At 40.9% G+C, this 13,382-nt stretch overlaps 1 protein-coding gene across 3 annotated transcripts in view; it reads left to right on the top strand.

The window, feature by feature from the left end:
* The first annotated feature begins 6 nt into the window (after window positions 1-6).
* SNX25 (sorting nexin 25) overlaps window positions 7-13,382 on the top strand; it is a 59,983-nt gene continuing 46,607 nt past the window's right edge. Inside the window, exons 1-2 of one of the 3 annotated variants that reach the window (XM_010709783.2) lie at window positions 7-32; window positions 8,646-8,730. In XM_010709783.2, the coding sequence (XP_010708085.1) occupies window positions 8,709-8,730 (22 nt within the window). In that variant the 5' untranslated portion in view covers window positions 7-32; window positions 8,646-8,708. Of the gene's footprint in view, window positions 33-2,459; window positions 2,479-8,645; window positions 8,731-13,382 lie in introns of those variants that run through there. The other 2 variants (XM_019614667.1, XR_002114200.2) reach the window with 2 other exon arrangements.

The raw sequence follows: 13,382 nt of genomic DNA, 5'->3' as shown, positions 1-13,382 counted from the left end.
CCTCAGCCGCCGCGCGCGTGCCGCTGCCGCCGGTAAGTGCCTCCGCGCCCGGCCGCGCTTTGCCCCGCGCCTTCGGGCTGGTGGGAGGGAGGAGCGGGACTTCGCTCCGCGGGGAGGCTGCGATCGTGAGGGACGTGTGAGAGCCGGCGCAGCGCGGGCGGAGTACCCGTAGCGGGCGTTTTTGTACCTCTTCTGACGCGCACCGATCCGTTCTTACGAGCTCCTTGTAGCTCTCTTTAGGAGCGTTTTCCAGTTCCTTTTAAGCGGCTCAGGGGAAGCTCAGAATTGAAGGAAAACAAAACCCAACGCATCGCTCTTTCTCCCCTTACCTCCCCACTTTGTGAAAACCGTAACGCGTAAGCCCCTTGAATAGGGTTGGAAGCGCCGACGTCAGGAGACCTCGTTTCGGTCGCTGTGCCCGATGTGCTTTCTGTGCCTTTTTCTCTGCATGGTCCCGCATCTGTGCCCATCCAGTTGTCAGTGTAGGTAGCGCACACCCAATAGTGCTTTACGCGCTCAGTGTTACACGGTGCTGGGATTTATTGTAGCCCTATGCTACATGCTGTTACTCCGGAACCGGACTGAAGGCTGGGATTTTAAAGTCGCTGCCAAAGCAGCAGTGCCTGCCTACTGCAGCCCTCTTTCTGGAATTTTTTTTTTTTAACCTTTTCTGTGATTCAATTGAAATTTTGTTTGTCTCCCCTCCCTGCACTGCTCTCAGAACATAACCTGGTTGGAAGGAGGGGCTCCCTAAAGGAGATGTGTGTGTTGCCCTGGCTTTGATTCCAGGTCCGTTGCTTGGTTTTCTCATGTTTTCGGTGTACCGTTTTGCTGATATGTGTACACATCATGTATATTTGATGCAAAAATGGCTCATGGTCCCTGAGCTGCTGGAAGTACTCCTTCTGAAGATGATTTTGTGTATGTTGTGCAGTTTTCCTGACTGCTGGTTCATCCAATGTGGGCAGAGGAAGCAATAGGGTCTGTCTTAGCAGCATATAGATGCATTGGCCATTTGTGGAGATTTTTATTTCGAATTGTCTTCTGCACATTTAGCTTGGGTAAAAATGTGAAGTTACTCTTCTTATTGTACTTTCCGACCATGCCTGTGCTCCTTGTTACCATTTGGTTGTTACCTTCCTATGTTCGTAGAGCCTTATAGTGCTGTGTTGCCTCTTTTGGGAACCAGTGGCAGGAAGACAGTAAAGCCAGAATGCTTTCAGTGCTTTCCTGTCTTTTGTCATTCAAGAGCAGGAAGAATCCCTCTCTTGGCCAAGTATATATATATTTGTGGAGGAAATGGGTCCTACAGATCTAATTTTCTTTTCCATTTCTTAAGTCTATGAACATGCAGGATAATGTTTATTTTTCATCCTTTGATTTTTTACACTGGAGTTAGTATATGAGGAAACAGAAAGCATACGGCAATAAATATTTACTCTAGTGGGAGTCAGGCTTGCTCTTGGGAAGTGAGTGGGAGTACTCAGTCAACTTCAAAGTGGCTTGGATCGAGTTCTTCATGCTGTGCTGGAAAAACAGAACTTTTTGTGAGTTCTCCAATTCTGCAAGCACTTACAGCAGGAGTCTAGTGCTGCTGATTTTCATGAATCCATTTGTGCAAGTGAACAACTCAGTAGAGAAAGTGCAGTACTCTATGTTCATATTTCAGAAATGCAAAGCGTATACTTCTTGCCTAAGATGGCTTCTGGAGAAGCTGTCCTCCCAAATGTGAAGCTTTGCTTTGTCCTAAATACCACTTTTACCCTCTGGAAGTTGGGCTTCTGTGAGGTATCTCAGTAAGAGCATTTGAAGCTCACTGAGAAAGTCTGTGTTGCCATGAAGAAGCGCCTTTCTCTGTATGTGTACAATCAGTGAATATATAGATGTTATAGTATAGCAGAGAGCTTAGCTACATAGTTATTACACTAAAGCAGAAACAAAAAGATAAGGATGCTTACCCATATCCTGGGCTCACTTAGGAAACTCCAGTGGAGTGAATCTCTAGAAGAGATCCTTCCCTACTGCTAGTCAGCTCTTAAATGGATCTAGGAGAGGTGCAGCCAGGCTCCACCCCTTCCGGCAGCACAGGTGAATTGCCTTCACCTGTGCTCCTGTGGCTGACTCAGTGCTTGCCTCAGGTGATCAATCAGAGGTTCAGGCTGTGATTCAGCAGTTCCCATACAGCATGGGAGAGCTCTGACCGCAAGCTTCAGTTTCTTCCCTCTGTTCTTTTATAATTCTTAAAAAGAAAAAGAGAGATGTATAGACAAATGATAATATCTTGCAGGAATTAATAGTAAATAGTTTCCATTCATATTTAAATAGTGGGAATTGAATGAGGCTGAAATCGTGTGACATGATTATCAGATATTTTTCAGCTCTTTCCAGGAGCAGGTTTAGGACGAGATTGTTTGTGGCAGAGGAGGACAGCAACATGCAAGACAGAAAGAGGCACCAGTTGAATTCCAGTTAAAATGTGTAAGTCCCAGAGGATTTCTCGCTTCGGTGTGAGCAGCCTTGCTAACACCAACAATAACCCCGGGAAGGACTTGTTAGATGTGTCACCTTTTAAAATTCTGACTTGTTCCCTGTGCCACTACTAACTTGCATAGTGGTTAGAGAGATGGCTTTGACTCATGTGAAGGATCATGTTAACCAGGGAAGTGGGAAGGAGAGCACCTTTTTTTCCCACGTTTCTAGTGCGAGTTGTACTTTTGCCAAAACAAAACAAAACTGGCAGGACAGAGTTTTCTTTGCAGTGTAGTATTTTGACTCTGATTCAAAGCAACAACTCTGAATAAGGTGGTTGGTTTACCTGCATTAAAGTGATGCAAAACCCAAGGATTTGTTTATGAAATTCAAGTGCTGTTATAAATGCAGATAAAATGAATGATGCACTGTATTAAGAACAACCTACCTGGTCTGCCTCAGAGCAGTAACAAAAGCAATAAATGTGAGCTTGGTTTTTCTTCAGCCAGAAGGACATACTGATTTTGCTGTCCTGCTTTTCAGTTTCTTGTGATTTCCAGGGCTCCCAGTGTTTCTTTAAAACTTAGCTCCCGACTGTTTGATTGCTCTTGTTTGCTTCTGTTTAACAACTCTCCATTCCTAGAAATATTTCTCTCTTAATTTAGAGAAACTTTTGTGATGGTGTCATACATTCCTAAAGTGCTGGTCTTGAACTTGAGGTTTTTCTGGAATTTGTCACTAAAGTGAAAGTAAAGCTTTTCTCCTTGGGTCGGTTAGTGACTGAAACCTCTGCATTCTGGAAGATAGCACTCATGTATATATATACATCTGCCATGAGTTCACAGACTCATATTTAATTATATTTGGGAAGATAGACTCTTTTATATCATAGAGGGATGAATAATGAGATTATTGGAAATTATTTGCATGTAGTCTGTGCTTTTCAAGGCAGTTAAGGGAGGCAAAGGACGTGCAGTTTCAGCCTGCTTCTCTGCTGGATGCTTGCCGTCAGACAGGGCTTGTGAAGGTGAGCTAGCAGGAGCCCCAGAAGCTGCAGGAAGCAGAAGATTTGCCATCTGTGGGCTTTGATTTTCAGGCTTTTTGCAGGGCAGCACTTGAGGTAATTAGAAGTTTTGAGCAGCTGTGAGGGAGAGAAAAAACTGCCTTCTTCCTTCCTGTCTTCTTCTTTACACCTTAATAAGTCTTCAGATGTATTTATGGTTTGTTGTTGCTTATTTATTTAGTTATTTATTTTAACACCTGCCTTAAACCAAGTGTGTCTTCCAGTCTGCCTCATTTTCTGCCCCATAAGGGAATACCATGAAAGCTTTGCTGCTGCGGGGTTTTGCTGGTGTTTCTGTTAGCTTCTTGCAGCTTCTGCTCATCACTGTTCTCTTACACTGGTTTTAGTTCCTCTTGGGCTTACAGCCAAATGTGCTGGTCAGTGATTGTGCTTCTGGTTTATGAATTCTCTTTGCACTGAAAGGAGAGTATGTGTTTCACTACCATTTATTTTCAACAAAACAGAGGGTACGGTACTTTTGTTCTTAGTGATATCTCTTACATAGGCAAGTTAGCAGTTTGTTTTTGATGACGCAGGTAAATTTACTACTGTGCAAGTCCTGAAATTAAAATAATGAAAAGATAGCATAGCATTGCCTATCGATTTCAGGAATATTTAAAAATTTTGAGTATAAGTTGCATAAGCCTCAAGTAGTCGGCTGAGGTTCTGTGAGTTGTACTTTGGGGCCTGCAGCTTGAATGTTTTTGCTCCTGAAATGCCTCTTATCCATAGGAATTTGTAAGCTGGTTGAGAACGGAATTCCTGCCAGGATGACAATTACCTGCACATGTAACTATGAAGCAAAAATTTTATTCTTATAGAAGACCAATCTCAGGAAATGAAATGCTTTTCAGACTCTCATTTATTTGTTCCATAACCCTTTAGCATTTTTATTCATTTTTGTTCATTTGTGCATATTTCGAGATGGCACTGTGTCATTCTTAACGTTTACTTATCTCAACATTGTGTTAGATTGGCATTTTATATTTTACTGCAAATCTGGCAGGTTGTACCTTTGTGAGGCTGCTTCTTACTTGAAAAGTACTTTTAGCAATGGAAAACAACACTGGAAGAGAGCTGGGTAGTTTCTTCTGCTACTTGGGTTGTGCTGAGTGAGTCAGTAAGAGCAGCAGTGGGCTCAGTGCCCAAATCTCTGGCACTGGAGTCCCAACGATAGAACCAGAAACTGTCATAAGGGTAGAAGTGCAAGTGTCTTGCATGCAACGTATGCTTTAGGATTGAAAATGCCATACCCTGTAACAAATGCTCCAAAAATGAAATCTAATTGACCTCCTGCTTTTGTCAAGTCTTAATTTCTTGCGTTCTGCAGAGGAGAGCAGCACAACTTCCATAAGGAAAAGGCAGTTATGTAGAATATGATGTCCTTTCCCAAGCCACCACATTGTTACATGATGAAAAATGATTAGTTGAACAGCCCTAAGAGAAACAAGTTGATGTTGTGTCCGTGGAGGGTTTGTGTAGTCATTCTGTCCCACAATTACTTTTCTCCCCAGTTGAGCTTGCACCACGGAAGAGAACAACGTTAATAAAATGAATGGGTCGGTTCCTTCTGTATGTGTTCTGATCCCGTGTTAAAAAGAGGCAGAACACATCTCTTTCGTGGGATGAAAAACCGTAGGAGGGAGGGGTAGGAATGGGCATGTGGGCTGTCAGGCAGGGGCTGCCATAGAGGTTTTTCTGGCTCCCTGGAGTGGTTTCCATAGCACATGGCTCTTCTGGCCTCACTGCCAAGGCTGTGGGTTCTCACCATCTTAATCAAGGACAGACTGTGATGTTGCTCCGTAGACTGGGACTATATACATTTCCCAAGAATTCACGGAAGCATTCTATGATATTAGATCAAGCTAGCCTGGATGTCTGGCTCATTGCCAGCCTTGGGTTGGTTTTTGCTGTTTTTTTTGTTTTTTGTTTTTTTTTCCCTGGGCTTTTCACACTGTTGTTGACTGCATCTGAAATCATTCTCAAAAGTGTTGAACAATGAATGTTGTTCTGAAGTCTCTGGAAAATATTTGCGTGTTTTTTTTTGTTTTTTTTTTCCCCCATCTAGGCTGTAAACAAAAGCAAGTTCAAGGAAAACGTAAGCAGTTCCAGGAAGCAGCCATCTCCATTTATTAGCAACCTCATTCTTTGCACGTTCCTTCCGAATGTGCTTCCCGCAGCTTGTAAGTCATTTTGTCAAATCTTACTTAAGTTTCAGTCTGGTTTCTCTCATTCCTCTTTGGCAGTAAATTCTGTTGGAGTGGAGCCCACCGTGGGGCTGCACCGCTGCAAGTCGGGACTGACTGGAACATTCTGGGTATGAGAGCATCTAAGTGAGAGTTTTGAGCTAAGCTAAGCTGTTTACAGACATCTTTGTTTTGGGCGATGCCAACAGTTTTGTGAAAGATAGCATGGTTTTTATAGATGAGCGACATGAAGAAAAATGTGGAAACGCTCAAGTGATGGTTTTCTAGCTGAACCTGTTCTCTGTGAGGTAAGACATCTGCATACATCCATCTGATTTGAGGTCGGTGGGAAGATGATCTGCCAGATCTGCTGGATTTTGCATTCTCTCAGTTGATAACCCTGAATTTGAGTGTGAATTTTTGGAAGACCTTCTGTTATCGCAGGTGCTGTGAGCCTGTGTTAGCAAGTTGTCACTGTTGTTTTGAAGGTGACTGTTGCCATATGTCGTCCAGCTTGGGGGTGCCTGTTTATTCAGTTGATTCATCATTATTGTCACAGAAACAGATTTATTATTATTTTTTAAATGAAAAGCAAGGGAATAGATTTTGCTAAATGCAAGTTCGTAAGACTGAAAGGAAAAAGGAGTTTGATCAGCTGTTTCATTGCTCAATTTAAGATCTGATCCATTTTCAGCCACTAAATAAAGTACCCAGATCTCTGAAGGATCATCAAGAATGATAGAACAGTTCAGGTTGGAATGCATCTCAGGAAGTTGTCTACTCCAGCCACTTGCTCAGAGTGGGCACAGCTTGGTCAGATCACTCAGTACCTTCTCCCTTTCAGTTTTGAGTGTCTCCAAGGATGGAGGTTTGGCTGTCTCTTAGACCTGCTGTTCTGCTATTTGACCAGCCTCGTTATTAAAGTAATTTTGCTTTATATCTGATCAGAATTCCTTGTGTTTCAGTCTGTGTCCTGTGCCCCTCATGCTATACAGCCGCAAGAAGTAATGGCTCCTTCTCTTTACTCTCTCATTAGGTAGCTGAAGACAACAGTTATCTCTCCTCTAACTGTGTTCTAACCCTCCAATGCATCAAATGTTTGTGTTTATTCATATATTAGATTCTCATCTCTCCTTGAAAATCAGTTTTTAAACAAAGTGGAAGATAGGTTTCTTGCTTGGTCTGTGCCTTTCTCTCAGGCTGTTTGTCATTGCATGCAATGCCTGTTTTGATATGGAGGATTTCTCAGAAAATCCAACATGCCACGCATCTCCCTTTTTCCTTCAATAATTATAGTTGTGCAGGTACAAAATCACCATTGCTAATGTTAATTATCACTTCTCCCTGCTTAAAGTTCTTTGATCACTTGTCTTGAACTTTCTAATTGTAAACATTGCTGTTACCAGCTTCTCATTACAAAAATAAGTAGATCGGTGCATTTTAGAAGTCAGATGTTATCAGCCTTAGAAAACCCTGTCAGTGAATTATGTTCTTGCAAACTAAAATGTGAGGTTATGTCTCAGTGAAGTGCTGTTCCTTGAGTGTTTGTAGTGGAAATACTAAGTCATGGCTTGAACTGGTGACTGAGCACGTGGTGGAAGGCAGGGCCAACCCAGGGGAGCTCAAGTGCATGCAACGTACCTGAGTGACCAGATGGGGTAGGGGGGGCAGGATCTACCCCTTCCCAGACCTCATTTAGAGGTTGGCATTAGAAGCAAGGGTCTGAAGTTCTTGTATAACTGAGGCCTTCTGAAGGTAAGCAGCTTCTTTCCATTACTTCTGTGCCATGGCTGTTGCATTTGAGCAGATCCTTATTTGCTGCAGCTTGGGATCTTGCTGCTCTGCTGTCATTACTGCATTTTTCGTCGTGTTACAGTGTTCAAGGTTGAAATGTGGAAGGATCCAATGGTGTAAGGAGCCAGCTTACATCCTGAAAATATGTGCACTGCATCGTGCAGTTACAGAGCGGAACCATGTTGGGATTGTGAGTTCTCCCTTACAGCATTTGTTTTGTGTTCTTTCCTCTACTGTAGAAAGGTCCCGAATTAAGAGGCAGGCAAGAAGACACAAGAAGAGCTCAGTATTTATAATTTTCTAATGTCAGCTGGAGTTAAGCTAATTTTGAAGTGAGCAATTTGGTTAGTGCCAGTATGAGTCTGTGTGCATGTATCTGTAGTAGGTGGATAACATTACACCAAAATACACCAGGCATTAGCCTGCAGATCGGCCGAAATGATGGTATAATATACCTTTTAAAACCCTGAAGGGTGTTTCTGCTTAAATTCTCCTTGAAGTTTATACTGCTTTCGTGTTCTTTGTTGGTGTATGGTTCAGTCACTGAGGGCATGGGTGGGAAGTGCTGTCTTCTCACAGTACAGCTGTGCTCTTTTTTTAGTGGATAGGTGCTGCTTCTTCTCTCCTTGTAAGTCATCTGCCATCACTCATTTTAGTTACTTGCGTCTATATGAGTCTGAATTCCCAAGAAGTGAACTGAAGTAAGCAAAGTGGCAGTGGGAACAATTTCTATTTCTGATTTTAATTATACTCCTGACTATATGGGGACGGTGTGAATCACAGAATGATTCCTGCCAACTGAAAATATGTTTCTTCGTCCACCCACCTGTTTGCACAGTAGTGCTTCAAAGTAGACCAAAGTTGGTATTGTCCAGCAGCTTAAAATGCAGTGGCCAGAAATCTTTTTGAAGGAAGAAACCTGAAAGAATGTGAACTGAAATTACTGTAAGAGAGCTAATTGCTTCGGTTTTATTTTAGCCGTATTTTATGAGGCTGAATGAAGGCTGGTACACTGCAAAGGTTACACATGTGCACAGATACAGATGAGAGTATGATCACCTTGAACTCCAGTTCTAATTGTCATTTAGAAAGAAAAAACTATTTCTTCTTATGAATGTCTCTTTGAATTTCAGGGTAATTGGATTGGGAGCTCCCATGATGCAGTTCAATCAAGGAGGGTGGTCATTTCTCACAACATGGATAAGGCACTGAAAGAAGGTGAGTCCTAATTTGGATAGAGGAGCATCAGATCCTTTATGTATCTTTTGTCCTCTTACCAAACTATAACTATACAATATGTCTAGATTTTGAAATGGCCCTGGTTTCTTCCTCCTTGATAGAGAAAGTAAAGTCTTGGTCTTCCCAAGAGGTCAGCTGCAGTGAGTAATGTGAAGTTGTGTTTGCAGTTGAACTGTCATCTTGTTATTTTAACTGCTGTTTTTTACGTAAGTATCTGGAAAATATGTGAAAATGGAGTCCTTTGTAACTGAAGGAAGAAAAAAAAGCCTAACATTTCAAAGACTCAATTGGACTTCTTTGCTCTGATAAAATCTAGGCTCTTGCAGTAGGTCTTTCTGTTTGGTCACATTTTGCAATGAAGACTGAATCTGAAGCGGTGATTTGTAATTTTGACTGCTGCAATATATGAAGTCTGTGGGTCACCAGTGCAGTCTGTGGCTTAAGATTGTGAACTGTTTCCCAGTATCAGCATGGAATCGAAGGTAGAGGGGCTATTTGAAGAGAGAGAAGAGCTGTTGTGGATTACTGGGTGGAAAATGCTTTTTTGCTCTTCTGTCCTGCTGCATGCATATGGGAGAAGCTTGTGTCTTTGAAAACATGACATTATCTTTGTTTGAAGATTTTTCTGCGGATTGTTGGATTCATAAGTTCATCCTTACCCAGTCAGGCTGAAAGTTAGTTAAAAATATTCTTAAGTGATTCATTTCTCAGAGTTGAAGACTTACTGCTATGACAACTTTCTTTATTGCCATTTCTTTTCAGAACAATTTTTACTTTCCATTCACACTCCTGAATTTTGGAGAGCAAACTTGTCAGATGGGTTGTACTTCTTCCAGGCCTAGCTAAGTGACTAACAAAGCCAGCTTGTCCTCTGTTATGCAGTTAACAAGGATGAGACTTTTCACTCTACCACATGTAAATTAAAGCAAGTCTTTTTATCTCCCAAAGCTGTTGGAGACAGTTTGAATTTGAGATGCTGAATGAATTGCAAAATGAGATGTCTTACTTTTTTATTAGAGTAAAATGATCAGTCTCTGAAAATGGACATGGTATACTCCTTGCCCCTGTAGATACTCTTTTACAAGTTCATATTCTGGTTACTTCAGCTATTCTTCATCATCCATGTAATTAAATTTGCCCAAGTTTTACAGTATGCTGCTAACTATCTTGCATCCATCCAGAATTACCTGTCAACTTCTGCTTTTACTCTGCATTTTTCCTGGTGTTACTGCCAGTCTGTGTGAACTTTTCTCTTTATTTAGAGCAGCTCCCCATTACTGCACGGTTTGCTGAGGTTTTGTGATGTCTCTCTCTCTTGATAAGCTGTCACATGCTTTATTGCATTTTTTTTTTTTTTGTTCTCATGACCTGTTAAGGTAGTGGGGAGAATAGGCATCATCGATCATCCTTACTTTTAACTGAAGGGGTTACTGATGTTTCCGTTTCAGCTATCAGTGTTATTTTTATTAAACTAATGAATACTGTGGTTTTCCTGTTGACCAGCTGACAACAGGTGCCCTCCTGTGGAATGGCTCCTCTTTCTGAAGTTAGAACTACAGAAGTATATAGAATTGCCGTTCAACAATGTCAGTCACTTTCTGCACCAAAAAGGTTTACGTCTGTTTACAGCTCGGTTAGCAACTTCTATTTCCCACTGACAAGCAAGTAGTACAAAAGGACAAAGCTTCAGAATGTTTCTTTCCCCTTAATTGTAGCATCTTTGCATAAGCTGCTGGTGCAAGGTGAGAGAAAGCTTTGAATTAGCCCTGCTACCCTGTGATGTGTTGCAATTAAAGCGTGCAAAATCAGAACAAATGTAATAACATGTGAAAATTTTTAACTTGCTGAATACAGCAGAAAGAAAACCTTTTCATTTTAAATGAGTCCTTTTTTCAGCCAGCTAGGTGACTAACACTGAAATGTTTTTCCAGAAAATTTCATGCTTTGTTTTGCTAGATTGATATGATTCTTGTTGGCCCTTCATTTCTTACGCACAGAAAAGATGACCCAGTTTTACAAACACTTTTGGCCTTTCCTTCTGATGCTTTCTATGCTATTTCTTGCTTGGGAGCCTCGTGCTTTCATCCCGTATCATTGGGCAGCTCACGAATGCCTCTTAGGAAAGGCCGTGCTCAGATAGACCCAGCTGCTGTTGCACAGTGTGCTGTCGCGGCTAAAGGCTGCTGCTGTCACTAGACTTCTCTGCTACCAGGGTAGCTGGTCTCCTGGGAACTAAATTTCATCTTCTAAATGCCTGATATCCTGTGATCTTTTATCATTTTTCATGGCCAGTCTTCATCTCCATATTACTTACCCACTTTTCTGGATCATTTATGAGTAAGTGGAACAGCATGGATCATAGTACAAATCCGACCTCCGCTTCTGAAATTATTCTGCTGTGGAAATTGGCTATTTAGTGATGCCCTTTGTTTCTTGGCCCTGAAAATGTTTCTTGCTAGGGAATGCCACCTCTTCCTCCATAACTGCTTAGTTTCTTCGGGTCCTGTGCTGAGTCTGATTTGATGAAAAGATTTTTGGGAATTTGATAAGATTATACTTGTAGATCAGATCTTGCCTATATGCACTCTTTTGACCCTTTAGAAGAACTCTGCTAGGTTTGTGCATCAGGACTTCCCTTTAAAAATGAAATATTTTCACAATCCGTCTAATTTCCCAATTTAGGATCCACATGTTGACTTTTAGAGAAAAAAATGCAATGCCTTCTGCCACTCTGTTTGAACAGCTGTATCTTTTTTTTTTCCACAGCTCTCAAAAATCAGGTGTTTGGGTCCAGAATTTGAGCAAGGCCTGATCTGAATTCATGTGCTCTCTGTCATTCGGATTCAAACACTTGGATCTAAAAAACTCTCTTGGCAGAGAGTATATGGATGAAGTCATTTGTACAGAAACTTGTCTAATACTTTTTTAATGTGTCTCCTGGGCATTTGTAATGTATTTTTTCTTCTATTGTTTATATATTTGGTATTTCATGTGGGTTTTTTTCTATGTATCTCTAGTAATTATTCAGCAAATGTTAAAAAAAAAATTAAAGTTAATAACACAAACAGTATGAAATGGGAAATTGTATGGGCATGATCTTTTTTTGCATAGGAGCAGTGATAACATCTAACCTATAAAAGGAGCAGTGTTAATATCTAACCTATAAAAGGAACGTGTCAGTTTCATTAAGGCTGTATGGTGTAAAATGCAGCTGAACCATGAAATGCTAATACTTTTCCCAGCACAAACTTGAAGAACAGAACTTAGATCTTAACATCACTGTTGCTGATGTCTGGGGCTGGTTCCCAATCCTGAAGTCTGGTTGTTCACGCAGCTTTTTACCAGCCCGTAGCATCATGGCCTAAATACAGGTTTAGTGAGCATGAGGAACTTAAGGAAATTAAGGTAGTGTTAAGTATAAGGCTTCATCATCTTGATCTGTATTGTGTAGCTAAAACCTAATAAAGTCTGAAAGACATTAGGTAAATAATGGCCCTTTAACTCTTCAACCCTTTAATCTCTTTAGCTTTAAAAATAGATATTTTGGAAATGATAGCATTGCAGATCATTAGTTATCAGTTTTTAGGAACTTCTAAGAGAGGAGCTTTAATATTTTAGCTTGTTCTTTGAAGATGAAGATAAGAGTATTTTGTTTAACTGAACTGGCTTTGGGCACTGGGCAAAGCCAGTTCACTCAGTGTTAGCTAGCATCTAACAAGTAGCAAAGCATTCAACTTTTATTTCTGTGGGATAGTTCTTTGCCAGGTACTTATATAGTATAGTCTGTCATCTTTTTGCTAAATTTTTTATTTAATGCCTTTTTTTCTACAGAAGCAGCTTATGATAACTGTGTCATGTATGTTAAATCTAGCTTTGTAGTAACACGGTATTCTGAACAGCTGTTTGGTGGTCGCCTGATGCAAGAGCCTAACAGAATTATCTTCATATTGCACTTAGATTTCACTGTTTATGATTCTTCCTGTTCTGGAGTAGCTCAAGCAAGTGTTACAGCTCTATGTCCTTTTCTGTTGCTAATAGAGTCACAGAGGAGTTTTGGAATTGCTTGTAATGAAACTGTTCCGGTCTCTCCTTTCAGAAAAGGATATTCACTTTTTCTTTGGTACTTGAAGTGAATGCATGCATTTGTGTAAAGACAGTATTTCAGATCTGTGTTGTGAGAAGACTAAGGCTTGGCTGGAATAGAGGTATTCTAAAAGAGAAGATAGCCTAAGAGATTGAGATGCAAGTTGTATTCCTATTTTGTAGAGATCTGCCAGTGCAGATAAGGAGCCACTGCTCCTCCGTGCCATAACTTTGCTTCTTAGGCAAGGAGCACTTAGGAATTCCACTACTTTAGAATCTTTGGAACTTCTATTGACTTACTTTATGTTTTTCTTTGTTTTTCCTGAATAAGTCATTTGGAAGCCTTGAAATGTCTTAGTAAATGCCATCTAACTTACTCCAACTCAGTAAAGTGACTTGGTTTCTTTATAAACCCAAGGAGTTAGATTTCTAAAGCATTTGACTTCAAACTTCTATCAATTTTTAGTATTTTCTTTTGAAATGATTTTGGTACAGTGAGGTAGGATGAAGCCTGCTAGTGTTTCATGGAGGCAGAATTACTCAGTGTA

This window comes from Meleagris gallopavo, chromosome 4, assembly GCF_000146605.3.
Source record: "Meleagris gallopavo isolate NT-WF06-2002-E0010 breed Aviagen turkey brand Nicholas breeding stock chromosome 4, Turkey_5.1, whole genome shotgun sequence".
NCBI lineage: Eukaryota > Metazoa > Chordata > Aves > Galliformes > Phasianidae > Meleagris > Meleagris gallopavo.
Note: the sequence above shows the minus strand (reverse complement) of the source record. Positions and strands in the feature narration are given on the sequence as shown.